This window comes from Salarias fasciatus, chromosome 20 (assembly GCF_902148845.1).
Source record: "Salarias fasciatus chromosome 20, fSalaFa1.1, whole genome shotgun sequence".
Lineage (NCBI taxonomy): Eukaryota > Metazoa > Chordata > Actinopteri > Blenniiformes > Blenniidae > Salarias > Salarias fasciatus.
Window position 1 is genome coordinate 18131224 of NC_043764.1, and position 27938 is coordinate 18159161.

General features: G+C 42.7%; 1 protein-coding gene across 1 annotated transcript; it reads right to left on the reverse strand.

Annotated features, from left to right (window-relative positions):
• Nucleotides 1-3344: 3344 nt before the first annotated feature.
• On the reverse strand, nucleotides 3345-16113 carry LOC115407632 (uncharacterized). The gene is made up of 26 exons (XM_030118046.1): nucleotides 16021-16113; nucleotides 14681-14815; nucleotides 14352-14497; nucleotides 13922-14081; nucleotides 12072-13792; nucleotides 11872-11971; nucleotides 11672-11725; nucleotides 11410-11465; nucleotides 10932-11078; nucleotides 10568-10633; nucleotides 10318-10467; nucleotides 10109-10216; nucleotides 8982-9111; nucleotides 7186-7299; nucleotides 7047-7091; nucleotides 6874-6953; nucleotides 6597-6709; nucleotides 6329-6512; nucleotides 6034-6118; nucleotides 5737-5882; nucleotides 5507-5597; nucleotides 5258-5406; nucleotides 5087-5172; nucleotides 4928-4997; nucleotides 4717-4835; nucleotides 3345-4620 (listed from the first exon to the last, which is right to left on the reverse strand). The coding sequence occupies exons 2-26, from the start codon at nucleotides 14802-14804 to the stop codon at nucleotides 4479-4481; spliced, it is 4386 nt and encodes a 1461-aa protein (XP_029973906.1). The 5' UTR covers nucleotides 14805-14815; nucleotides 16021-16113; the 3' UTR covers nucleotides 3345-4478.
• Nucleotides 16114-27938: the final 11825 nt, after the last annotated feature.

The following is a 27938-nucleotide window of genomic DNA, read 5'->3' on the forward strand; positions in this document are numbered from 1 at the left end:
GGCTGTTCATGAACCTGCAGTACCGCTCGGAGGCGTTTTGGTGTGGGGGCGCTGTGGCCCCCACCTCTCCCTCAGACCTCTGTAGACTCTTCCGGATGTTTCATCCCAGATGCGCATGCGAGTGAAAACAACACAGAAAAATACAAATACGAGTTTTAATAAACATGGAATCCGTTTTCCTGCGGTTTGATTCATATGATTTTGAGGCGGATCAGCGGTTTGTGGAAGGATTGAAGTCTTTCAACAAGCCCGAAAGCAGGAGAGAAGAAATACTGGACCTGAAACTCTACTTTTATAACAGGTGAGACTCTAATGCTTTATTTATAATGGCAAAGGCTGTGGTTATGTCTTGATCTGGGATGCTAATCTGCTTTAAAGGCATTGTAAGATAATGTCAATATCCCTAGCAGAGGGTTAAGTTTGAACCATATTTTACTGATCTCTTTGGGGAAGCCACCTCTCTTCATGTAACCCATTTTTGATTCACAGTTAACTTTACATACACATGTCAGGAGCAGAGGGCTGCCATAGTGAGGGGCTGCTGGGGGTCAAGGATTTGCCACAGGACTAATTTGTCAGCAGTGGGATTCAAACCTGTCAACCTCTCTCACCTGTAGTTCACCACAGCCCATTATGAGAACATGCAAATCACACTTTCCTTTGTTTCTCTTGCTATTATTCTGCTAAAAAGCAGATAATTTTATCCCCTACTTAACTTACGTCTTAGCCAACCACACAATTGCATATAAAACCTAAAATTTTAACAATCACTTGCATGCATCACTCCTATTTAATTTAAATATTTATCTTTTCAGCTACTTTTGCGTTTAATTTTACTGTAATAAACTGTTTAGCGCTTTTGAGAGCAAGTGTGTGGTGCAGTCAGATGCTGTAGTGTGTGGGGGAAATGGTTGTAAAGGTCATGTTGCAATGTCACAAGAAATTCCTCCTCACAACACAAGCTTTGTTTTCTGTGCCACGATCCACCCTCTGCCTTCTGATCCCACCAGGTTCGTTGAGCCCATTGACCGCTCCGGCTACAAACAGCAGAAATCCTCTTCTGCTGGTGTTGCTGAGCAGCTGGAGCAGAGGACGCCCTCGCTTTCGGGTCTGGATGTCAGTGAAACGCCAACAGAAGAAGCTTCTGCGCAAACAGAGCAGCTCTCCTTTGCGGAGGTGATGCGGCTCATCCAAGAGGGGAAGGAGGTGCCCGGAGTGACGAAACTGGACGTACAGCCGAGCAACCAGAGTCCCACACCTTCCAGGATGACACGGATATTGAAACCCTGGGAAACAGCATGAGTCTGTGATTGACTTTAACTCGTGGGACCAAGCAGGATCTCTGGAGAGCTTCGGCCACCAGACCGCTGCAGTACCGTGTGCCTTCATGTTTGAAGCATTTCAGTTGTTTCTCTCAAGTCCATGAAATAAAATGAAGGAAATAAACTTGAAAACATCATAAAAGCCTCTTCGGGAACATAAAATAGTTTCTGCTCATAAGCATAAAAGAAATGTCCGAAAAGAATAAGTTCAAACCTAAAAACTCGGTGTATGCAAGTGTAAGCCGAAAGGCTGTTATGACCAAATGGGCAGGAGATGAACTTCCATCAATACATCTGTGGGAGTCTTTGGTGTCAGTCAGACTGTATTTGTTTGGAAAAACTGAGATTTGATAGATCAGAAGGATATTTTTGCAGCAGCTTGGTAAAGTGTTGAAACATCTGGAAACTCAGAAACTGACATGTAGGACCTAATAATTACTTTTGAAATCATTGCTGTGGATTTATTTTGAATTTGCTACATATTTTATGTAATTTTTAAGTTTAATGTGTTGGATTGGTAAATGTTAAAAGTAAGGAAATGTCAGTCCATCGTATACTGTGTGAAAGGTGGATGGTTTCCCTTTAAGTGGTGCCATATTTGTGAGGAACATGCATTTATGGGATGCGCAGCAGAGTTCAATAAAAAGACTTTAAATTGAAGTTTTATTGTTAGTAAATCTAAAAAAAGAGAATCTACCGTTTTCCTTAGGTTTTGTACAGAGTTCATGTCGACTTAAAATTCAACATCCTTCCTGACAAAAACCAAATCAAACATTTAGCTTCAGTGAAAAACCCACCAAAACTTTTATTCACTGTATTTTGGTACTTTTTTCCAGTAAAAAAACCCCCCTAAAACAATCACACAAAATATACTCAACGTTACATTCGATTTTTTTTTTTTTTAAATGAATACAGAAGCACAACTTAAATCAAACTGAGAAAAATAAAGACGTGTTCACAGAGAACTGGTGCCTTTAAGGCTCAGAGGATGAAACAAACGTCTTAAAACTGCACATGCAGAGTTAGCACCAACAAGAGAGCCCCGAGGTGAAAGTGTCGACCGTGTCCAAACTGGAGGCCTGAAGCTGCTCAGCTCGGCCAACACGATGCATTCAAACAGTGAAAACACACGAGTGCCGGACGTCCCGACGCCTCAACAGTGCTGAGATAAAGGAGTGCATCAGTGGAAATACAGCAGTATCTAAACCAGTGGTTTCAACAGAACTGTGAAAGACGATCAAAAAGTCGCACCTGATTCTTTTGGTCATTGTGTTTGTGTGATCTGTGATTTATTTATTTTTTCTAAATGAAGATAATGTGGAAGCTGTTGAATAAAAAGTGAACTGGCAAAAGCATTTTTTCCCTCCTCTAAGTGGCCGTCACCAAAAACATAAAAACTGCAGGAAATAAACCTGGAGAGCTTTGATGTCGAGGACAAATTCCTTCTTTTGTCTGGATATATTTGTGGCTATTTGTTTCAAACTGAACACAAAGCGTTCGCGTTTAGGTAAATAAACCGCAGTGTTGAAGTCTGGGGCAGCTGAATACACAGTTTACATTACAGTGTGATGGCAGTGTAATTTAACTGGGCTAAAAATAAAGCAGACTAAACTCTCGGTGTTAGTCTTTTCTGTCCTGACACGGACAAACGCGCTGAACGGGGGGGGGGATCAGCTGCACGGATTCACGTTTCACTGATCTGTCGAAGCACAGATGCGTTTGTTTTTCTCTGAGGCAACATGCTTTAAAAAAATAATGCGTGGCTTTAACACTAACTGGGCGAAGTTTGATTACCTGAATAAGTGTCTGCTTCTGTTTTGCTTTTTTTTCTTTTAACCTCTGAGGACGATGTACAAAAAAATTTTTTTTTGGTCTTGTGTACATAAAATTCCTTAAAAATAGATAAAATGCAAACCCAGTGACGTCAGTTTGAGTCTCTTCAGTGGGATGCGTTGTCGCTGGGTGGCAATATGATAAAAATCAGAGTTAAAAAAAGCCCTCTAGTCACTCACTATATTAATCACAAGGAAAACAATGAAATTCATCACAGCACCTGATCTAATCTGGAAGAACATGATTAGATCCGAATCTTACGTAAGGATTATACGGTAAAAAGTTATAAAATAGAACGATCAAGTAGAAAAGAAGCAAGGTGAAGGTGTGTCATCATAAATTAACAAAAAGTTAACTGTGGAGATTTAAACCGAGTCGGTTACTGAGGTAGAGAGCTGAGGCCTGGATCACGAAGCTCGGCGACTATTTGGTGAGAAACAACAAAAACAACAACAGCACCGTGTTTATCCTGCATCGAGCAAACTGCGATTAAAAAGTGGTAAACCAAATCTGAAGCAACACATGTAAAAAGAATAAAACCTACACAAGTGATTTCATGCTCCTGAGAGGAAAAGTAAAGGTGTAAACATGTTTCACACACAAGTTGTCTGGAGATACCTGATTATCTTCACTGAAGCTCAGTTAGTTTACCAGCAAGTCGCGAGTCTTCCTCATTCAACATCGTACAATAAAACTAACAAGATTAACTAAGAGGTACCAGACGTACAGTGTATTCCTCACATTGTGCAGAGTAAAGATGGCTGACTGCAGCTACACCGAGGTTCGTCGGATGTTGCATTCAGGTTTCACTGATTAAAACCGGATCTAACACTCAGAATGATAACAGCTGTGCAAAAATGTAACTTCCTGGTATTTTCAGCAATCGAAATGCCTCGAATGACGTATAAAAACATGCCTGCAAGCTTTGGTCCGATCCTCATCGATCTGTCAGTTTAAAATAGCACCAGAACCTGAGTTGATATAAAACTGGGCTCACCGAGCGTCAGTCCTCCCTTCGTGACACAGGCCTGTGTTCTGAGTATCGGTATTGTCTCATGATAGCACCACGATTCCTCGAAGACAACCTGGGAAAATAAAACTAACAGTGTCCGTGTCTGCTGGCGGCAGGAGGATCACGATGACGCAACGATTCACAGGATAAAAAGGATCAATAGCAAAGACGTTTAAAAAGCAAAGTTAATGTAACAGGAAACTAAATTAGCTCTTCCACAGATCTGGAAAGGTTTGAACTATTTAGTAATACCGGGCAGGATAAGGCTTTAGGTTTACTGCTGCTGCTCTGTAAGTTTCGAGGAATGTTTCCTATTCACATTCGAAATAGTCCTTCAGAGGGGCGAAGAGGTGGCGGATGACGGGGACGCTCCAGGAGCGACCCAGGACCTTCTGCCGCTGCATGCGGCCCATGTTGTTCACGTCTGTGTAGTGTTTCGGAAAACCGAAGACCCTAAAGCAGCCGAACACACAGGAGTTAGAGACAAAATCGACGTTTGCGACGGAATCCATGAAGCTTTGGGCTGAAACGAATACGCGCTCCACTTACTGCTCCATCTCGGTGCACCACAGGTAGTCCTCCTTGCCGTTCATGCTGACGGGCAGCGGCCCCATCTTCCCCTGTCTGATGGAGTTACTCTTTGTCGTGATGGTGCGGACTTTATCGAACTGAACGGAGAGACGACAAATTGAAAAAATGCAAAGTTTGGCTAAAAATAGAACAAATTTAAACTTTGTGTCTTGTTAGTCACTGGTTCCACCTTCGCTGTGCGTCCAGATTCCAAACAATCCTGCAGGAGCACTTTGTCGTCCAGAGACGTAGCAAGAGGCCTAAAAGGAAGCAGAAACGAAGTAAATGAGCTCTAAAGACAAAATTGCTGTCATTCCAGCACTGCGAGCAGGAGTGTGTTGGAGCTCACCTGTTCATGCCGGGAAGGTTTCCCCAGAAGTAACGCGCTCTGTGAGCCGGACTGACTTTGATGGCATCGATAAGGATCGGATTGCACTGAGGAGAAAGACAAACGTGGAGCAATGAATCCATTTACGGGCCGTCACCTGCTGCCATGCTGGCCGTGTTCAGACACACTCACCTCCAGGAAGCGGCAGATGTCCGATTTGTCGTTGGCGCTCATGAAGACGACGTTCTCAAACAGCCAGAAAAACGGGCGGTCTTCATCCTCCTTCGGCTTCAGCAGGGTCAGAATGCGGTAGAACTCAAAGAAAAGCCTCCCAGTGCCCTCTGCAGGACCGAGACACACACTCAGTGAAGAAGAGGGTGTGTGTGAAGGATACTACAGTATTCAGCAATGTTAAAGTTTGAAAGCTTAAAAGCTGTATACCAAACAATCCCTTTCGCAGAGGGTTGACCATGGACAGGTCGTTGCACGGACTGCCACCGATCAGAAGATCAAACGGGCCCCATTCAGCCAGCTGCAACACAAACAGAGCTCAGGTTCAGTTCCACAGCCTTCAGGTTCACGCTTTAATCCATCAACGACGACTCAAAACCACAAACTGAGCGACTCCGGAGCTCAACTCTCGGCCAACCGTTCCTCTGCGCTCCACTCACGTGTTTTCTTGTGATTGTGCGAACGTCGTTGACATATTCGATATGTCCCGCGTGCTTGACCATTCCCACGGCGATCGAATCGTCGCAGATCTCCGAAGCGAGGTAGCGCTCAATCTTGAAGCCCAGGTCTTTGAGCACCAGGTATCCTGTTCCGGCGCCAGACAGCGAAAGACAGTAACTTAATGTGACGAGAACCCGAGCGTCTCAATCACGTTGAATCAAGTTACAGATATATTCGCACCGACTGAGGCTGTATTAAAGGAATGACACAGTATGAATCAGGCTTGGTAAACCCACCGGTGGCGATGCCATCGAAGAGTGAGAGCACCTTGAGCGGTCTGCGCCGATCAGCAGGTATGGAGGGATAAACTCTGTGAGGCTCCTGTGACGAAGAAACGACATTTATGATGAGACATGAGGAGAAGTGAATAATTAAATCAATCCTTTATCCCTCACTGAACTAATGGAACCATTGCAATTTGACTTTGAACATAAAAGACTGTACGATGATGAGGCAACATAAAAAATTTACCCATCGATTCAGAAACTTATCACAACAGAATAGTGTGTAGGAAGTGAATGCGGGACGTACGAACTCCATGGCGCTGTTATTAGCGAAGAAGTCCTGAACTTTGACCCCCCAGTCCTCCCTGAGTCGGAGGTTTCCTGCACACTGGGACGGTTTGCACATGAAGCAGCTCCAGGGGTCGACGTCCTTCAGCATGTCGAAGGTCCCCGGGCTCAGCAGGACGTTCAGGCAGTCCTTACAGAAACATCTGGAACAGACGACAGGAAGTGCATGAGAATAAAGAGCCCGCGCACTGACCTGAGCGAAGGTGCTGAGGTGTGACCAGCCGTACCTGCTGCAGCTGACGTTGTCGCACAGAATGACCTCCAGGCCGGCGCAGCACACGGTGCAGTACGACTGGTATCCGTCGTCGTCGTAGCGATACAGCGTCTCCGTAAAGTTCTCCTGCAAACAGTCACAGGGTCGTTCGGCAGCATTTGGAATGTTAATGGCAGCCGGGGTCTCAGATGGAGGTTAAACATTGAGACGGTGGGCTGTGATGGAGGAAAGCAGGCCGCACACACACGCACGCACACACACACACACAGGTTGCTGTGTTATTAGATTACCTTGCATTTAACGCACAGACCACCTTCAAACAACGGGTGAGCCACATCAACCTCAGTTGATCCACAAGACAAACAAAAATCTGAAACAAAGCATCAACTCACAATTAAGATACCAGAGTTTAAATCAAACTTTAACACTACAGGTTATGATTCCCATTAAAAAAAAGTATTACCTTCAATCGTTCTACCCTTCTCTTTGATCTTTTCTAATATTGCTTCTGTGGAAGAAGAAAAAAATAAGAGAATTGATCAAGTGTTCATTTCATTCATTCATTCATTCATTCAACAGATTTCAAGAAAACGGATTCATACCTTTGTTGTAGATGATGCCCACGGGCGCTCGGTTTTTCAGAGCGTATTTTTTCTTGGGAGGTGGCTGGTAGTCCGAACAACTGGATTCAGCTGAGTCAACGTTCGCTGCAGAATCTGGAACACCAGCAAAATACAGAGTAAACTAACTTTATGTGAAAATAACGGCTTTAAGAATCATCTCAAGGGAAAAAATAAAGCTTCAATGAAAATGACTCCTCTGAGGCGTCCAGTTAATTTTCACCATGAAAAAGCTCGCTGTAATACGAGGAGTTTTCTCTCTTTTCCACAAAAATGAAAAATGTCCAATTTGGGGATTTTTAGCTGCTACCATAGCGCCCACTACTGGGCAGTACGCAGGTATTGTGTTTGGAGAGGGACACCTGGGCTACAAACAGTGACAGGTAGGTAATAAAACTGGACTTCCTGCTGTGATAAGAGTTGACGCCAACATCATAACAGCTCCCCAGCTCCTCCGCGGCCCAGTCAATGTTTTAGCGACTACATTTGAATAAATTAAGGAATATTTTTGCTCCTTTGTCTGTCTATTCTAAAACAAACGTAATAATCAAACTACTGGCAATTTAAAAATTAGGATTCATTTGCTAAAATCCATTTCAAAATAGAAAAACAATTCTCAGTCGTCCTCATTGGGAATCTGTTTTGAAGCAAACCTTAACCCTCTGGAGTGTTCATTGTTTGTTTTTTATAGTTGTTATTTATACGTTTTGGTAGGGATTCCTATCACAATCCTTTGATTAATAAATTGCAAATATTATATGTAATCGGTGTATTTGCTGTAGAAAATATTTCTGTCACTTCATTTTTTAGATCAAGTCTCACTGCGGTGGTGCTGTGGTCGTTTTCATCACCCGATGTGGTCACTTTTGTGCAAACAAGATGGTCGCTGGTCACATTATCCAGGTGATATTTGTTAAGAAACACGTCATTACAGGTCAGTGGCGGCATAAAGGGGTACGGTCGTTTGTCAGGGACCTCGGCTGTTCTCGCAGGGATCAGTGTCATCAGAAATCACTATGAAAATCATAAATCTCCTTACTCAGATGTAATGAACCGCTGTTTTTTTTTACATGGTCTCCTGCCAAAACTTTGTTGGACAGCCAGCGCTTGTGATGTGCGAGTTTGCTCGGCGCTTCATGGTAAAACACGTCGGGCTAAAACTGGCAAGACCTGTGTCGACGCCTTGAGGACGGCTGCCAAAACACAGAACTGCTGCTGCTGCATGCCCCAGGTGTTTGTCGTGATATTTTTAATCAAGAAGAAATTACAGATGTGGGCGCTGTCCTGACAATGATGAGCTGTTCAGACGCTGATTTCCGGTTTTTCCAGATTGAAATTTTCTGTCAATAGTCATCAGAAAAAAAAAAAAAAAACTGTTGTGGATGTGAGATCCTTAGGACTATAGTTTCCACCAGAAGAGCCACAGTTCTACATATGTAAACTAAAACAAACTGTGTCCAACCATGTATGCTCTATTTTTTACACCTCCAAAATAGGCTGATTTTTCAAAATCAGTCAGAAGCCTAAATACACAACTTTCGTAACCATGACAACCACTTTATTATATGCCACAATATGTCATCCGCGTTTCCAATGTTGTCTACACACAAAATGTCATTAAAATCTGAGCGATGTCACTTATTTCCATGTTTTGGGCGCTCACAGCTGACCGTCTCAGTCAGCAGCTCTTGAGAGAAATATCAGAAAAACAGATGCACCCTGACTGGAGCCACCAATAACTCTGCCCGGGACAGACGGATCTGTGAATGAATTCTTACCAGGGGGAGCAAATCCTTCAGGCCCCGAGGGCAGAAATCCTCCAAACGCCCAGTCCATCATCAGCTTCAGCTCTTTGTCTTTATCGCCCTCCACACTGGAGAACGACTTCCCGCATCGTTCGCCCGCAAGCTGCACACAACAGAGGCGATCAGAGCTGGAGCGGCACGTCACGTGTGTGCGTCTCTAATTTCTCAATCGGACGTTGGGAATTGAGTAATTCTGCGTGATCGACTGAAAGCCGTGAGACGCGACACATTCCCGCCAACTGGTTGCTCTGCTGTTCGACAGCGAGTCAACAAAGCCAGGAAGTATGTGTCATCTTAACATTTAGACCTTCTGCTACTCTCATCGTACTCCCCAGCCAAAACACACACACACAGAAATGTATTTACTCATAGATAAGATCAACAGTGTTCTTGGTGCCAAGTAGTGGTTTAGTGGTTATATTGCAGGTTTGAATCCAGGCTGTTTGGTTTGCACGGATTCACTGTGCACGAGTTTTCTTCCCACAGTGAAAAACCAGGATGTGAGGTGAAGTGGTGAATCTGAAGTGTGTGTAGGTGTGACTGTGAGTAGGTGTGGCCGTTTCTCTCTCCATAATGGACTACATAATGATCTTTGTATCCTGCATTTTCCCAGTGCTAGCAAGTATTGGCTGAAGCTGATCGCTGGATGAAGCTGTGGAGAAGATGATTTCGCGATGTTTACATGCGATGTTTTGAACTTTACAGTCGCACAAAGGTTTTTCTGGTTTTTCCCAGAATGTCGCTTATTTCAAATGTGACCCCATCAGCTCACCTTTTATTTTGATCCTTTTTAAGTCAAAGAGCAGAGTCCAACACGCGCTGGACAGCCTCACAGACGCAGTGCTATCTAGTTGCAGTTTTATTAAACCTTAATACTGCATTTAATAGTCTGGGATTATGTTGTATTTATTGGTGTTTTGTTCTGTCATTGTCACTTTTGCACAAAGAAGGACACCAATCAGTTTACATTTTTTTTTTTTTTTGCATTAAAGTCATGCATTAAAAATAAACCTAACAGCAGACATAACACTGTTGCCACACAGAATGTATATTATTCACTTGACATGTTTTTTTTGTAAGTGTACGGACGTGATGATTACCTCCAAGCTTTCAAAGAGGGCTGACTTGTACAGAGGCAGGCTGGCAAAGGAATTTTTGCAGAAGCACTTTGTGAAGGCACTGTAAAGCAACAGGGTCTCAATATAAACCTGCAACAACAAAAAAGAGAGATGTAAAAAAAACAAACAAAAAAAAATAACACTTTGACAAATGGTGTTCATGACTGATATTCAAACGTTGCACTTCTGACCTCTGAGAACATCCCGTCTCCAAACCACTCCACCCTCCTCATCCCCGGAGGAGCTGTCTTAGTTTTCCAAGGCACAACCAGCCCAGGCCACCAAGAAAAGCCTTTCAGCTTTCCCCACACCAGCTCCCCCGACGGAAACCCCTTTCCATCCTGGAGGAAAAACGAAACAAAAAAAAAAAAAACATCGTTGCTCCATCTCATTTTTCTCTGAAACACAAATAAACCCGAGTCTCTCTCCTGGAGAAATTACCAGGTAGGCATGTTTGCGTCGTCTTCTGGTTGGTGTGTTTTTGTTGGATGGCGGAGATTCCTCTGCCTGTAAATAAACCCCAGAGTCAAACCTCACCAGCCGTTTCTGTGCATCACAAATAACAACGCAGTGACTCTTACCAGCCCAATTTCTTTTCCCAATACATTCAAAATATTTAGTTGTTTTTTTTCCTTTCTTTTTTTTTTACTGACAGTTTTAGTGTTTTCATTGTGTTTTCATGAATCATTTGATCATTTTTAGCATTTAGGACTCAATCCAAGCGGTTTTATTTTTTTTCTTTACTTTTTCCTAGCAGAGTGTCACGGCCCACTGGCATTCTGGTAGTATACTCAAGTATACCTACCACCTCATCTTGGGACTGCAGACCATTTTTGCTGTCCTTAACATCTAAACGGTTGCCCCAGGTGTTAGCACCAGCCTGAAACACCGTACGGGCTTTCGGCTTCTGGCGCAAACTGACTTCCCAGCCAAAACTTCCCCTACTGGGCTCCTGAGAGACAGCAGACTCTCATTACACACTCAAATAACACACACATGAAAATGAAAACCAAAACAAGTATTTCTTCACAACATTGTCAGATCACTTCATGTGTTATTCTTGAAGATGAGAAGAATATAAAAGTTATTTGTTGGAGCCAAGTCTTCATTCATAATTGTAAAAATGTCCTTTTTGTGTGTCTTTGGTTTCCATTATGTGTTGTTGAATAATTATACAGTATTCTTCAGTTGCTGACCGTAAATACACTTGAATAATAGACTGTGTTGCCATTTGAAATGTTCTTCATTCAAGCTTATTTTTGTACATGTGAAAAATACTTTACCTCATTCAGTGAAACATCTTTATGTGCAAGCAAACCATCAAGTTCAGAAGGTGACTCTTTGGAAAGAGAACAAAATAAAAATACAGCAGGACTTTTTTTTTTTATTATCATAAATATGATAACAGCGAAACATCAGTTTACTAGGTTAAAACAAACATTTACATTATTTTTTTTTAAATAAATATGTAATTAGATAATGACAAGCCAGGTATTCCTGAAAAAAATGGAATAATGAAGATATAAAAGTGAATGTTTTTCTTACGGTCTAGCTTTCTCAGACGGACTTTGCATTGCTTCATTGACAAGCCATTCAGTGCTTAACAAAAGAAGAGAAAAACAATTAATCATAGAATTTTATGCCACAAGATCTGTTTAGCTTTGTTGTACGTCCATGGATATAACAGTTCAACAAATCAACATGTGCTTGCATCAAAACAGAGACACTGTACGGACTCTGCTCACCTTGCTTGTCCTTGGTGCTGCTGTCAGACAGAACGTCAGAGTCACTTGACGATACGGCGTCACTTTCACTGACCAGTGGCGTCTTTAAATCCTTGAAAACCTTGAAACATAAAGCAAGTGGACAAGAATAACGATGAAGTTATTTACAAAAGCTAAACATGGAAATAGAAGTTAACATCGCAGCGCCTTCGTTCTCTCACCTGAGTGAAAAACCGCGGCGCCTCAAGCGGAGGACATGGAAAAGACAGGAGGGTCAGAACAAGCCTTCTGAACATCGACGTCGGCTTGGTTTCCTTCAACACAGCGGCCCAGTGCTCCTCCAGTGAGACCTCTGTTGAGATATGCTCCCTTCCCTCTTCATTCTCTCCCTCCTCCGCCAGCTGATAATCAAGGAATTCACCCTTGAGCTGCTCGACCTCGGAGGAGGAGCGGCAGACACCCAGCTTGGCGCTGAGCTCCTCCACGGCTTTCCCCGTCACTTTCAGCCGGCTCTGAGGGTTGAGCAGCTGAGCGATGCTCCTCAGCATCCAGTCACTCAGGGGCAGCTCTTGCGCGATGCAACCAGTGACCGCGATGTAGAAGGACAACGCTTCCTTCCTGAGCTGCGGCAGCGCCTCTGCAGCCTTGGACTTCACCAGGAGGTCCTCCACAGCTTTCCCACCCAGATTGAATTCGCCGCTTGAAAGGTGGAATTTTTTATTTTTAAGGATCTGAGCCTCACGTTCCTTGAGGAAACGACTGGCGGCTTGGGAATGGAGGAAATAGGAAGTGTAGGTGGACAGCAGGCTACTGGCTTCTTCTAGCAGGAGCACCATGTCAGCCCGGGATGTTCCCTGCGTTTGCTTCTGAAAGCTGTGCAGAGGCTTTAAGGCCTGCTCCAGGAACATCAGCGTGGCCTTGACTTTGGGATCCTTCAGCTGGGAACAGATCAACTTTGCCTTGTCATCATCTTTTTGGCAAGAATCGAAGTGCGCTGTGAGATCTGTCCACATCTCCAAGAGTTTTGTGACTAACGGGTAAAACGTAAGGCAGCTGGCGTTGGGATTAAATGGCATGCTGTCCTGACTGATATCCGAGTCAAACAGGGCCTTGAGGTTGTCACTCTTGAAAGAGCTGGAGGAGTGATACGCGTGAAGGTTCTCCATCAGCTCCTGAGCCAGTTTGGAGAACTCCTCCACACCAGCATGAAAAGCAGCATCAGCAATGGTGTACAGACCTCCGAGGGCCAATATGTTTGCGTTGAGCTCCCTGAGCTGTGAACAGATCTCCTCTGAAGCTGCATCGTTACCGCTGAGATAAACGGCAACCAGGTTATCTGTGGATAACTCAAATTTCTTCAAGATCTCCACCACTGCAGCTGCCGTCTGATCTGCTGCGCCGTCCACTGAAGGAACCGCATCGACGAATCGGACGCAGTGACTGGAGGCTTCAACGTCAAAGAATCCCACCAGGATCACAGAGGCAGTGTCGTCCTGTCCCACGCTCACCCCTCCATAAATGTAAACACAATACGGAGAATTCCCACAAGCAGATACGACATCTTTTGGGTACTGCAACCCCAGTTTGTAGCGCGCAAAACGTCTGGACTCCTGCTCGTCATTCGTAGACTCGGCGTGAGAGTGGTAGCAAATAAACTGAACGGCGGCATCACTGCAAGGCAATGGCTCAGAGATTTCACTTTGGATAGCTAGATTACTGTAAATAAATGCCCTTTTCTTGTGTTTGTTTGTTCCCATGTGTCGTTTAAGTTCCATGGGGCCTTTGAAAAATGTGCTTAGGTTGTTTTTACAGCAGGAGCAGTAAGTATAATGCTCTCCAATAGGGCTACGCTCAGCCCATGCAAAAGTTTCCTTCCACTCTTCAGTGTAGGGGAATTTTTTAGGAGTCATTGCTTTGCCATTTTCCTCTGCTTTCGAATCCCCTTGGGATTTTCCTGAGAAAATTAAAAAATAAAATGAATATATCACTACATGAGTGCTGCATGTACAATGCTGAGTTTGCATTGCATTGTAAGAGCTTGTTATCAAAGTGAAAGAAGGTCTTAAATTACACTTACGTGTCGTCGGGGATGCCAGAGCAGAGCTGTCCTGAGCTTTCACATCGTCACATTCTTCACTTTTCACATTTGCAGCGTAGACAGCTTTAAACCAATTGAGGACCTCAGAGCTGCTTTTGACATTTCTTTTTATAAGGTCTTCAACTGGAAGGATCTGTAGTAAAAACATACGGGACATGACAACAAAGACAAAAGAGCTGCAAGTCAAATTCAAGTTCAGCTATTAAGATATAAATTTATATCAAAGTAAAGGTTTGATAAAATTTGTCTCTTCTTCACTCTAGAAGTGGTATTTAGTTGACGATTCGCTGATGTACATCATGTTGAGATTTTGTCCCCTTCCACTCACGTTGTGACACTTCTACTACCCACAATTCCCTTTACCCATTTAATCTAAGAAATCCATCAGAGCCAGGGCACATACCCTTGTAATACCACTCTTGGTGAAGGCCTCCTGCAGGAGATTAAAGTTGTGCTTACAGTCCTCTTCACTCTCCGCATCCAGCTTCACCTGGTTCTGGTCAACTGATCCAGGAAGAATGCAGTCCATTATCTGACAGTAGCATGCACCTGTTGGATCAAACATAGGTGATTCAAATATAAGGAAAACTGAAGTGACAACCAGTTTGATACAAAACAGTTTGATTTACAAGTACAGACCCATGAATTTACAGCCTGTCACTGAGACGAGTGACTAAAATGAGCCCCAAAAAGTGCTTGAAAGGACAACTGACATTGACAGTGATAAATCACCTGAGCTCGTCTCCTGCACATCTTTGAAGCTGGTCTTCAGCAGCTTGTTGATCCAGGTCACCAATTCCAAACTGCTGAGTTTGTCAGGGAAGGACTCCGGAATCACAATCTCTCTGCTTTCCATCTTGCTGCGTGCTAAAAAAAAAAAAAAAAAAAAAAAAAAATAGCAGTCAGATTAAAAGAAACAACCACATAATCGTAACTGTCTCACATCTCCTCTCTATATTCACTTGAATACAAAAATATCCACATTTAATGCATTTGATGGTCGATTACCCATTGCTTCAGTGACATGAGCCTCAACACTTGCTCTTCATTTCCATCTGTAAAAGAATCCTGCATCAAGAGGATGAGCCCTAATTTGCATCACACCGGGAGAAAAGCTTGCAGTCAGCAAGAGGACGGCATACAAACTCAAGTGTCCTTCATAGTACCCCAGTGATTCAAAACTTACTTCCTTTCAAATTGTTGCTATTTGAAAAAGTGATTTCTTACCTATATTTCATAGCTGATTTATAGTGGGATCCCGTTGAATACCTGCTCGCCTATTGTCTGACTGATCTGGTGGGATTAGTCCGTTTCCAGACACAGATTGATCGCCCTATGTAAGTTATTTGACTGCAGATAACAGTCTTCCAGATATCATGCTCAGCAGCAGGACTCCGGAGCCACGCTGCTCTCTTCCGTCTCTCCTCCCCCTTTCCCCCACCTCAATGTAAAGAAAAGCCTGCAAAGTCTCGCGTTGCTGCTTGTTTGCCGCGAACGTCGCCATGCAGTCAACTTTCACTAAGCCCGACTTTAACTCGACATAAGATCTTGCTGCTTCGTCCAACGGGAGACGCGCAAACACGGGGTTAAAGAGACGCTGCGAGCCGGCTTTCACTGCACGTTTTGCGGGTCAGATTGTGCTGAAGCTCCCCGGCGGTGTCGGTGCACCGTGCAGCACCGTGCAGCAGCTTCTTTCCACACGAGGGACGAGAGCTGTCCGATCTAGCGTGAAAGCAAGTGGCTAAAAGTGATTTGTTACAACCTGACAAGCGTTTCAGGAACCGTAATGACAGCCGATTCTCACTGTGCAAACACCACGTTTCACCAGCCGGCACGAGGAGAGTGTCTGAGGCAGAATTCTATTGTTTACAGAGGAAAGCTCTTGTGTGATTGTTTTCTGCAGGGTGTCGTCCTGGGTCTTTGTGTTGTGAGCCTGCACAGCGCAGGATTTTCACTGAAAACCGTCTCGATCGGACTCTGCGCGCACCGTGCGTAAACATTCCGTGTCTTCTCCACGGACCCGACGTGATTCGTTTTGTTTATATACGATAGTTAGATTACGGCTGACTTACCTCGCCTGTCCCCCTACAGTGCAGCCGTTCCTCCTCCCAACTCCGCTCCGTTCCTAATACATTTTACTACCATCCAACCGGGCCCCGTGACGTCCTTAATACCGACCCGCAGCCATTGGACAGCGGCTCCGGAGGCTGGCTCGTAGCGGGACGGCTAGCTAGAATATTGGTTTAAGAAGCGACGCGTCCGCCCACGAAACCTGATACCGGGCTCATGGGGGGGAAAAATGTCTGAAATAATGTGAAAGGCCGACCCGAATTGCTCCGACATTTACGACTGTGTATGAACCTAGCATAGCTATGACCACAGTTCTCGCATTTTCCATAAACAAACGCAGTGCAATTTTCTTACGTAGGAACTATCGTCCAAAATCTGCACTGTGCAATATTATCACCGACTGTGGTAATGCTCGAACACTCCACAGATAATCACGACTAGTTGCGATTACGGTAAAAGCAGAATAAGCTTTTGTTTTGGAGAAACAAAACATCGCGAAACGCCACTTTTGTTTACTTCGGGTGCATGGCCGCTGCTCACCATCATCGACTGCGTTTCCTGTCCAACATTAACACGTCATACTAAGTCGGGCCTGGGCCACATTTGTCTTTGCCTGACATACACTGGTCGTATTTTGACACCCCCGAAAAAAAAGGATATTTAGCTCGACATCTCGTCAGGACTTATTGACATATTCTGTGCAGATCGTAAACAATGAAAACCAGACTGTAATGGCGAGCATGTCCAAAACAGGATGTTTGGTCAAACTACTGAACACCAGTCTTAGCTCGTGTTAACACAGCAACGTTTTCAAGTAAATACTGTAAACTTCGATTGCATTTTGGTTGTTCTATTACACAAAAGTGGACTTTTTTTGTCTTTTTGAAAACAGCTTCCCGAGCTGCGCATGCGCGGTGGAGGAGGGTGCGTTCATTATGAAAACGACTATGGCGGATTAGCAGAGCGCTTCTGCAGTGAAGTGGCGACCCAGTCCCACTCATGACACATGCACACGTTTATGCAGCACAAACACAAAATTCTCAGCCAGTTTGCGTCTTGATACTGAAACTAGTGTTGTCAATGGGTTTTATCCACTTCTGGTCAGCGACCGTTATCAATATGTTGCAGACAGAACGTTTACGAAAGCGGAAGAAGAAAGTTATTGTTTACCCAAGAGCAGGTTTTCAATTTACCGGAATACTCACATCATGTGCAAACATCCTGTATTCAACCCAGCGGTGATAATCCACGACGCACATTCAGTGTATCTCTGATAGCATAAAATTAGCATCACGCCAGGAAACCTTCATCGAGTTGCTAATAAACACAACTGCACAATTGCCCCGTATTTATAGCCATAGTTTAGTAAGAACATGAATTCCTCATAGTTATGAACTCACGAGTTGTCAAAATGATCGTTCGAGCTCTGTAAAAGTAGCTCCTAGTCAGCTGGCTGAGCATTAGCTCACGACAATATCCGAGTTCATTCGATATTTAACCTGCTAAGTAATAAATAGCTACTGTACATTAAAGTGTATGCACTATCTTAAATGTGCAACGAAGATGGGTTTAGGTTACATCGTTTTTTTTAACTCGAGCATTTTTTTTCCTCTTCCGCTAACATGAATATGGTCAACAAATAAGCCTGAGGCGAGTCGCGTCACTGCGCAAAATTCAAAATGGCACATATCACTTTGTGTGCGGTTTATGCGTCATTTCTTACTCAAAGGCAGGTGGTCGGCTCTCCGCCTCCTCTGGACGGCAAACCAAAATGTCTGCTGACGCCATTTTGAACACCTCGTCCCCTCAAACCACTCAGAGCAAAGTAAAGGACGAATAACACAAGCGGAACTTAAAACTTTTCACACATCTGTGTTAATATTGATGTAAAGCCATTTCTGAAAACGGCGAGCATCTCCCTTTTCTTACAATTAAATAGCATGTACATAAACATGGTCGAGACATGTTCCTTCCCAGGAATAGTGGATACATCCCCCTAATACTGACCAAATGGGAGGAGACGAAATAGGAAGTTACCATACTGACTGCAAAGAAACTAAAATGATTACATGTACTGAGCTTACTTATTGTCAATACAGATCCAAAGCACAAGTTAAATTTAAACTTTCAGTTTGCATTTTTCTGACCCCCTCTTTTGGTGACTTGTTGTATCTGCAGCTCTTCTTTCAGGTGGAAACAGAAAATAGATGTTCTGCTGCATGAGGGGAAATAAAATGCTCTGAATGACGATCAAGAGTCCATATAACATTTCTGTGCCTTGGATTGTAATGATGAAGGTGTAATGGCTCTGAGAGTAAGTGAGGAGGTCCAGGGGTTAATGCATGTGTGAGAATTTACGTTGAGATACGTGTAAGTGGATGTTTAGAGATCCAGGCTGAGTGCTGATTGCAGCAGGTCCTCTGGGAAATAGCATGACGTCCATATCACAGTATTTATAGACTGATCACAAACCTCCGTGTGAACAAAAAAAGAGCTCTTACAGTGTGAAATATTGTTTTAATACTGAGACCAACAAATCGTCCCTGAAGGTCCTCTTAAGGAGACTACTTCATAGACCTTTGTAACACCCTCTGCGGTGAGTGGTCGCCCACGGTAAGGTCACAGGGGCCGGGGGGGGGGGGGGGGGGGGGCTTTGTTTGCCTGGCCGCTCCTGAGCCAGCCCATCCTCCCAAAGGCAAGGGTCACCGCCGTGCCGAGAAAGAGAGCACAGCACTGGATAGTCACTCTTCTTCTGATGTCTCAGGGAAGTCTTCCTGGTTCACCGTGCACACAGACAGGCCACAGTGTGTGTGGGTTTATATCAACAGATAAAATATTGATCAGGTTTGTTCTTAGAGTTATTATGAGTTGGGTCAAGAGGTCAAACAAAGGAATGCAGGAGTCTTAATTGCTGCCGTTCTGACAAAGAGAGAAAAAAAAAAACTCCCACCATAAAGCTCAGCAGTGAGAGCTTGAATGACTGGTTTACCACCAAGAAAATCCTTTTCCACATGAGATTATTGTCGGAGGTATACATTTCATTTACCATCTCATCTGGGCAGTAACAACTCTTAAATAAACTCTGGTGGTCAGTGGTTAGGTAATTCACAGTTTGGATTTATGATTAACTCAGTCAAATAAGTCAGTGACAACAAACGGCCTTTATCAGTTCTCATTAGGAGAATGACGTCTCAGGATGCAACTGAAACACGAACAAAGCTGTTGCTAAATGGTGACTGTTACAGTTTTTCATGTCAAGAAAGAACTTCTTTTTCTTACTTGAGATAAGCGGTTCAGGTTTATGGTCCTGCATATGACACAGTTTGGTTTCCCCAATCAGCTTTAACTTCCTTATCAGATTGGAGAACTTTACTATAGTGCGGCTTTACTGGCACATGGTGCTTCGCTTACATCCATCATTAACTGTGGTTTCATCCCAAATTATCCACTATTAGTTTCAACCAGATCTATTCTTTGACAAACCCGCACATCTGCAGTAAAACCAGAACAAGTCTTTGTGAATTTTACCTTCTGGCTTGTAAACGTATATTCAACAGAACTGATCATTTGAACTGATAACAATCAGATTGGAGACCTAAAAAAACCACAGTGAGCTGCATAAGTAGGAGACACTTCATAGACACTTGTAATGAACAAAGCGTTTTCATCTTTATTACCAGTCCAGGGTGAAATCTCAAGTGCTCTGAACTGAAGTATTTTTCTGGCCACATGGCTCCAAGGTCTCCTCGCTGTGGGACACCAAGGCCTCCGACACAGCCACAGTCAGCCGTATGAGCAATATAACAACAGAACAACGCATTGTCATACAAATGAGCTCAATAATGCTGCATCAACTACAAAAAAAAAACAGTACCCGGGGGCCTCTTCCCTGAGTGTGTTCTGATGTTCATCCTTAAAACACAGGCAGCAGGAGCTCAAGGTGAGAAGGGTTAATGAAATCTGTTGACTGTGGGAAGAACATAAAGTAACACCTGCCCTCATTTTTCTAATGATACAAGGACAAAGACGGTTGAATATTAATTACCAAAACAGAGTGATTGAATATTGGCAGTCACACTGTGCAGGTTTGTCTGTGAAAACAGACTCCTGCTGTTTCGTGAATAAAAAACAAGATTTGTAGAGAGCACAAACTATTACACGCAATCAGCTACTATTAACATAATAATCACTGAAATTCTACTTTGATGTTAAAAACATTTTTTCTCTATCAATTTTGATGACTTGTGGGCTGAGAAGGAGCAAATAACAGTCTGAGAGCGAGGCAGGAAGAAATAGAAAAAGGGGAGAAAAACAGAGGCAAAGGTCAGTGGGAGCTTTTAGGGGATAAGGCTGAGAGGACAGAGCCTGACAGAAGCAATCAGATGTGTCACACAGCCGTGGCAAAGTGGATGTCAGCACAGCGATGGGGGGCCGCTATAAGCATGTCACAGCCAATCAGGAGGGTCGAATAGGAGCCGGAGAGTGTCTGGGCGGCAGGCAGTGTTTGTGTCGCTCCACGGTGAGCCCATTACAGCTGTTGATCGGCACGATCAAGGCCACAAACCCAAGAGGGGTTTGATAGATTCCACACTCTCCCGAGGTAGAGCATGGTGAATCACATAAAACCGCATGCAAATAAAACTTTGAATGTTCCGACCGGGTGAAAGTTTTGTTTGGATTTCCTCAGAACGGCACTTGGCTTGCTGTCAGACTGTTCTTTTTTTTGACTCAGCGACTACAAGCCCACTTAACACGTCCATTGCTGTCAGTTTGTTAAACAGATGTTGTGTCACAGATAACGCTGTAGGTATGAACAGTGGTTAGGTCGTCATGGTCACACACACAGTCTGCCTTTGTGTGGAAGTGCAGCGCTTCCTCTGGGCCCCTCGCTGCGTCTCAGACGGCACACTGTTCAAGACTTCCCGGGAAGAACTGTTAAGACACGCTGCTTCTACAACACTTATGGTGTCAAAAGGAGAAAAAAAAAGGTTATAAATAACACTGTTACCTTTGAATTCTATGAACATGATTAGAAAACATGGTAAATGTCATTCACTCATAATGTGTTCATGAGTGACAGGAAGTGGGAGAGTTCAGCTTCTGAGGCATTAAAATACTCCTGAAGGTTGTCAAACAGGGAAGTTCTAAACAAACGAGCAACTAAATTAGGCGTCATTCAAAACATCATATTTGCATCGACACAAGAGACGATGCACTCTGTAATAAACCAACTTTATAGCAGTGAAATAGTGCAGTAGGATTTCTGGAAAACACGAAAAAGATTATACTGTGAAACACTAAACAGCAGAATTCGACATTTTAAACATAGGATTGTTTAAAACACACTCCAGAAGGTCTGGAATTCACTTGCAGCTGGCATAGCCAGAGAGTTTTCAACAGGATAGCCAAATGTAGACAAATGAGTGCAAGTATGTTGTCCTAACCATATACCAAATCTTCATTATCAGCATCTGAGACCACCTGCTCCACGCATTAGTCATAGTTAGCCTAAAGGATAAGCCAATGATGTGAAAAAGTTAAAAATAATAATACATCGTAAAATGTGCCAACTGTTGAAATAAAACCCTGAGTGCATCTGCACTGAAGCTTCCAGTGTCAATGAGGACACTGCCCTCTTACCCACGGTCTACGGACAAAGCAGAAGCTACTTATGCTGTCATTGCTTGGAGGACATTTATCTTTTCAGGTAAAAAAATACCAAAGAAGAGATAACCTGAAACAGATCAATAAATACATTTGAGTATATTTGAGGTAAAACTATAACACTTACATAGAAGAAACCATTTTACCATATGGAAGAAAACGTATCAAATTCTGAAGTTGTTATACAATCAGATCTGGCAAAATTATGACTGGATGAATGAGAAAGACAAACAAGACAAAAGAGCAGGCATTTTCACAAGTGGCCTTTTTTGGATCTGGTCTGTTACAGGAGGAACGTTTGGATGATGAAATGTGTCCTATAGTTTAAAGGTAATTTTGTTGCATCCACTTTACTTCAGTAAAATAAAACTGGGATTAAATGGCTGAATGCAACAAGAATGGTCGTATCAGCTGATATTTAGCACCTTCAGCTGCATAAAACGAGAGCTGAGAGTGAGCCAAAGCAATGAAGTTGGGGCGGACAGCTTCACCATGACCCACCTTTTTTGTGTTGTCAGTGACTCCACTGTGATTATAAGAACATCGATTTCAGTTGTGTTTTGGGATGCCAACACTGGAATTCTTAAAAGCTCTTATTTTGGAAATATATGCAGAACATGCACTATTCATAAGCCCCCGCTCTCGTTCGTCATACAGCCAAGCCGAGATAAAGGTTTTACGTGTTCCGTCAATGCAGACAGACTCTCATGATGGCCACCGCTGCTTTTAAAATCATCTAAATATGATGACATCCACTCAGGATTAAGCCAATTTTGATACTTTCATGGTATGAATATTACTCTCAATTTGGCAGTTTTGAGTAAGAACATTGCAAGGATCTTGGAAGCACACAGTGACCAACATCAGAGGTTTTTTCCTACTTTTCTAAGTCTGCAATATAAAATCCTTTTTTTTTTCTTTTTTGTCTCATCAAAATGGGAAGACAACAGAAGGAGATTAAGAAGTCAGTGAAATCAGCAAAGTTGCCAAACAGAAAGTCAAATTAATAGGACTAATGGAGGAGAAGAATTATCTGAAGGCCACAGTCAAGCAGAGGAAGGAGAAGATTGAGCTGCTGGAACAAAGAATTGACGACTTGGAGCAGAACTCAAAGATCTCATCTTAACTGGACTGAACACCAAGAACCGCGGCCACACGAGGGCTGCAGCCAAGGTGAGGACCCAGAGCGGGATACTACAGTTATATGACGGAAAACATAACAGTTGAAATACACTCTGTTAAATTTAAGAGTAGACAAACATCCATGGTAAAGCCATGGATGACTACAGGTCTGCAAAAAAGCACGTAAAGAACAAAAATAAACTATATAAAAGTTTTTTACAACTCAGAGCAAGTGAAAGTGAAAAAAACTACAAGTTGTATGAGAACAAACTGACGTCTATCATGAGGCAACAGAAGGAGGAACACAATAGTAAATTATTGGAGCAGAGTAAAAATAAGATCCAGAGGACTTGGAAAATAATAAGTAGTATTATTTGTGGAAATCATAATACATGTGAACTTCCATTTTTTTCATGAATAGCTCTAACATGGACAATTAAAGAAATACTGTTGAAGAATTTAATGGCTATTTTGTAGGTGTTGGCCCAGCTGTGTCCACAGACATTGTGGTCTCTGGTCTGGTCTGATGGATACTAATATAAATTCAATGTTTATTCATGAAATAAATGAAAGTGAAGTGATTGAAATGGTAAGAAAACTAAAGAACAAAAGATCAACAGAAATAAAGTCCACTGACAATGTAATTGTTAAAGAAGTCATTCATTATACTGTAAGACCACTAACACTTATATTTCATTTCTCCTTTCAAAATGTTTTCTTTCCTAATAATATGAAGCTAGCTGAGGTAATTTCAAAACATAGAAATGGAGACAAGCTTTGCATGACCACCAACACATCAACATGCTTCTTTCTCAGCTTTTTTTTAAATACAAGAGAAACTCTTTGTGAAACAATTGGATTCCTTAATTTGTAAACACAAAATATTAAGTGAAAATCAGCTTGGATTTAGAAAAAAAGAACTACAACTCGTGCAGTAACACAGATTTCAGAAGAAATTACAAAGGCAAATGAAAACGATAAATGTTGCATTGGTATTGACCTGCAGAAAGCCTTTGATACTACAGATCATAAAATATTACTGAGGAAACTGGAAAAGTGTGGTTGGAGGTTATTTCAAATACAGCAGTTTGTACAAATCAAAGCTAAAGGTCAGAATTTAAGAAACTCGCTGTGGATCACCCCAAGATTCTGTGATTGGTCAAAAATTGGTTCTACTGTATATTAATGACATAAGGGTTAGAGTTAGGATTAGTGTGTTAGTGTTAGATGTGTTGAAATTAGTTATTTTTGCAGATGACACTAGTTTGACTCTGAGAAATCTGAAGGAATTATTGAATAATGTTGGAAGGGAAGTGGAAATCCTCAAAATGGAAATGGAAATCCTTTGATAAGAATGAATTCTACCTGAATATTAAATCAAAATTCACGATTTTTGGTATACAAAAACAAACAAATTGTAAAACTGAATAAAAAAAAATCTTTTAAAATTGAACAAGTTTTTGTAGCAAAAGTCAATATGACCCATGGTGTCTCCCATTTCATGCCCAAAGCTAACAAAGGTATCAGAGGGAGACGAGTCTCTTTCTACTGGAGTTAAGCTTTTAAAATTGCCACCATTGATTTAAAAGTGAGGGCAATACGTTCAGGCATTGATATCAGCTCTCTGCTTCTACCTAATCCTATTCAGTCAGTATATGCATGCAAATGACCGTAAATATTGACTGTGCTTTTGTTTCATACTGACAAAACAAATGGATTCATTCAGTTAGTGCATTTGTTTACTTTGTTGGTGGTGCCTGTGTTCTGTCCTTCTTCGCATACAGGGTGCAATTAACTTCTTACACTGTGCAATAACTCTTTTATTATCATGGTCATGTCCCCTTTGTCCTTTTGTTCTCTTCAATATCTGCTTCTTCAGTGCAGTAGGTGAGTTCAGTGTAATTGGTGTAAAATCAGGTCAACCTGGTCAGTTATTATCACACATAGTAACGTTTTTTTTTCATCAAATAAAAAATAAAAGTCCATATTATAATTCTTGCTCAAATTCTCAAAATCTTTCAGTTTGGAGTTTTATATCTTTTTAGCAAAACAATGACGGCGCTATCAACTTTTTGACAACGTAAGTGCACAGATAGCCGTCAGGTCTGTTACATGATGATTAAATGGTATAAAGTGATGCACTCAGTGTGTCCCAGGCACCAGCAGTTAGCAGTAGTTGTGGAGGTGGAGAGAGACAGGAGATCTGTCACGGCTCTGCAGACATGACTGATCAAAAGCAACATAAAATGCAGAAAATCAAACCAACAAACAAGTATTAAATAATCCCTGACATACCTGTGCGAAAGCCCGTCCTGGTCCCTGCACCACTTGAAATCTTTTTGTACTGCTTTCTAAACGGGCTCCTGCTTGGACGCTGCCTGAGCCCCACCTCCATCCTCACGTCACCTGTTGAAAGACAAAATGACTTTAGTGTTACGTGAAATCTACAATGCTTTTAACTTTAAATTCCCCCTCTAATTGTAATTCCCATCTCTGTTAAAAAACAATTTCTGGATATTTATAGGAAGTTGGTTGTTTACTGCTTTGTGCATTATTTCTGCTGTTTGAAAATGAACAAGGTTAGTCATTTTTAGTATTTTTGATTTTAAGAAATGTACATTTGTGTGATCCCCATAACCAGTTTGATTAATTCTCGTTGTTACTCTTCTTGCAGTATTGATCTTGACTGTAATGAACATTTTTATGTGACCGCAAAACTCTGCACATTAATTGACAGAACCAGTGAACAGATTGGAATTTGGACTTTGTTGATGAAATCTATATGATCACATTGTTCTGTTACACCATGCCTGTAAGGTTGTAAGCAACTGATGTGGTGAGTTCATTAAATATTTCACATGGGGCCCGAGCAGCACTCTCTCACACACAAAGCCTCGGGATAATGGCTGAGCTTTCCCCTCTTCTGGTAGCTTGTGCTCATTCACACCCCCTCAGAGATTTACAAAGAAAATGATGGTGATGGAGGGGTGGAGGCCTCCTCTCCACCTCACACTAATCCCGTGTCGATCCGGCGCACGTGGGCAGGAGAGCGCCAGCCAAAACCGCAGCTCTTGTCTTCCCGTCGGTGCCCCTCCATCCTCCCCCCCCCCCCCCCCTCCGTGATTAACCAGCCTCGTCGGCCTCCCTGCTCCATCCTCTCCTGTTACTTAGTTACCAGTTGCCACGATTTGCCTGGGCCGCTTGTGTTTCCATGGCGACCGTGCCCATCCTGTCGTCTCCTGGCTGCCTCTCGGCTGCGCCGTCCCGATGGCCTGCAGCCACCTCGGGCCCCGACCCGCAGCTCCCCGCCTCACGGTCCCAGAAGGGCTGTCAGTGTGTGTTCACGTCGCGCCGCGGCCGCTCGGCCCGCCAGGCTGCTAATGCAACTTCTGGCCGGTCCGAGCGGGGCCCGACGGAGCAGACAAAGAGGCGGCCGTTACATCAGGACAGGGCTGCCCCCAGCTAAATTCTAGCCCTGAGCAGAGCATTGTTTTTATGAGCATCCTATCAGCATCGGGGTTACACTCGCTTCACAATGATTCTGCAGCAAAAACATCATTTAACATCCGCCATCAACAATCTGCTGAAAATGAGGAAAAAAAAAAAAAAAAACATGAAGAAAACTGTTCTCTAAATGTCGGCCTACAGTACATTGAAAACTGAAGAGCTGCATTGAAATGCAGCTCCCTCTGCTCATAATGATTTAATAATCCATCCACTTCTCCATTAAAAATCTCCTGTGTTGCCTCTTAAAAAGCTGTGAGTGAGCACTGTGGAAGCACTGCCTGTTGTCCTCTATAAATGTGTTAATGCGACATTATACTCAGAGGAAATCCATACATTATGGAGACATATCAAAATACTACAACATAAAATAAAGTTTGGAATAAAACAAAAGGAAAAATAAAGCTAATATCAAGTGCTGCTGGATATACGTGACTCTTCCGACTGGCTTCATTGCACTATTGACTTTGAGCATTAACCTCTTCTTGTGAAGCTCAGCTTGGGCTGTTAGTCTTGTCCTGCTCTCAACTCTGTCAGTCACTGGGCTGAATCATCTTCTGACCTCCAGATTTGACTTGATTTGAGTCTGATTTGTGTGAAATAAAGACTGAGGTACAGTGAGGTTTCCAGCATGGACACAGCGGAGTGTGAATTTGCATTGCATTTGCAAACAAAGCAAAGCTTACCGAGGCCTAATCTGTCCCACGCCCCTCTAGGTCCTGCACACACCTTCACATCACACACCGGCCATAACTGGCCCCAGTCAATCAATGTTCAACAAAAAAAAAAAAAAAAAAAAAAAAAAACCAAAACAAAAAAAAAAGCAAGAAAACAACATATCAATCCAATGATTTTCATGGAAATTTCACATTTTATGGATTAAAACATATAAATAAAATCCCAAATACCTTACACATTTGATCAGAAAAACTGATATTAGAACTGTACATTAACACACCATAAGCATTTAACATAAAATCTAAACTGTGAAGTATTGAATTGTCCCATGTTGACCACAGACTGGAATTTCCCTTAATGTACTTTAGAGGGCACTGTAATGATTCAGGAGTCCAGCACAGCCGCCACACAACTCCACATGAAGCCTGTTAACCTGAATCACAATGCCTCAACAATAACACAAAATTATTCAAATATGCATCTGTTACAGTTGTCATGTATACTGCAAATACAGTAATAAAATAAGGAAAAAAGACTAAAAAATTAAGTCTTAAGAATTTTTGAAAGAATGTCCAAAATCAAAAGTAGCCCACCCTTAAAGAAACACATTTCAATTCAAAAGAAAAAAAAAACATTTTGTGGTTAAAGGACAGGAGTACTGTTGTAAAATACAGTATATCACTGCAGTCCTGAAATGAAAGATTTCAGCTCTTGAAGCACAAAACATGAACCAAATTTTTTCAAGAATTCATGAAACTGAGAGTTTATTCTAAAACTGGATGCACCATTCTAATGATATCGACGGAAAAAAAACCTTAACATTGATTTAAATGCTCCCGGTTCAGGACAGGCCCTCCTGCAGGATGGGTGAAGTTCTCGGCTCCTCCATCAGGCGGCGGTAGTGATCAAATTGTCAGTCAGACTTGCAAGGCCTGCAGATCAACACGGGGCT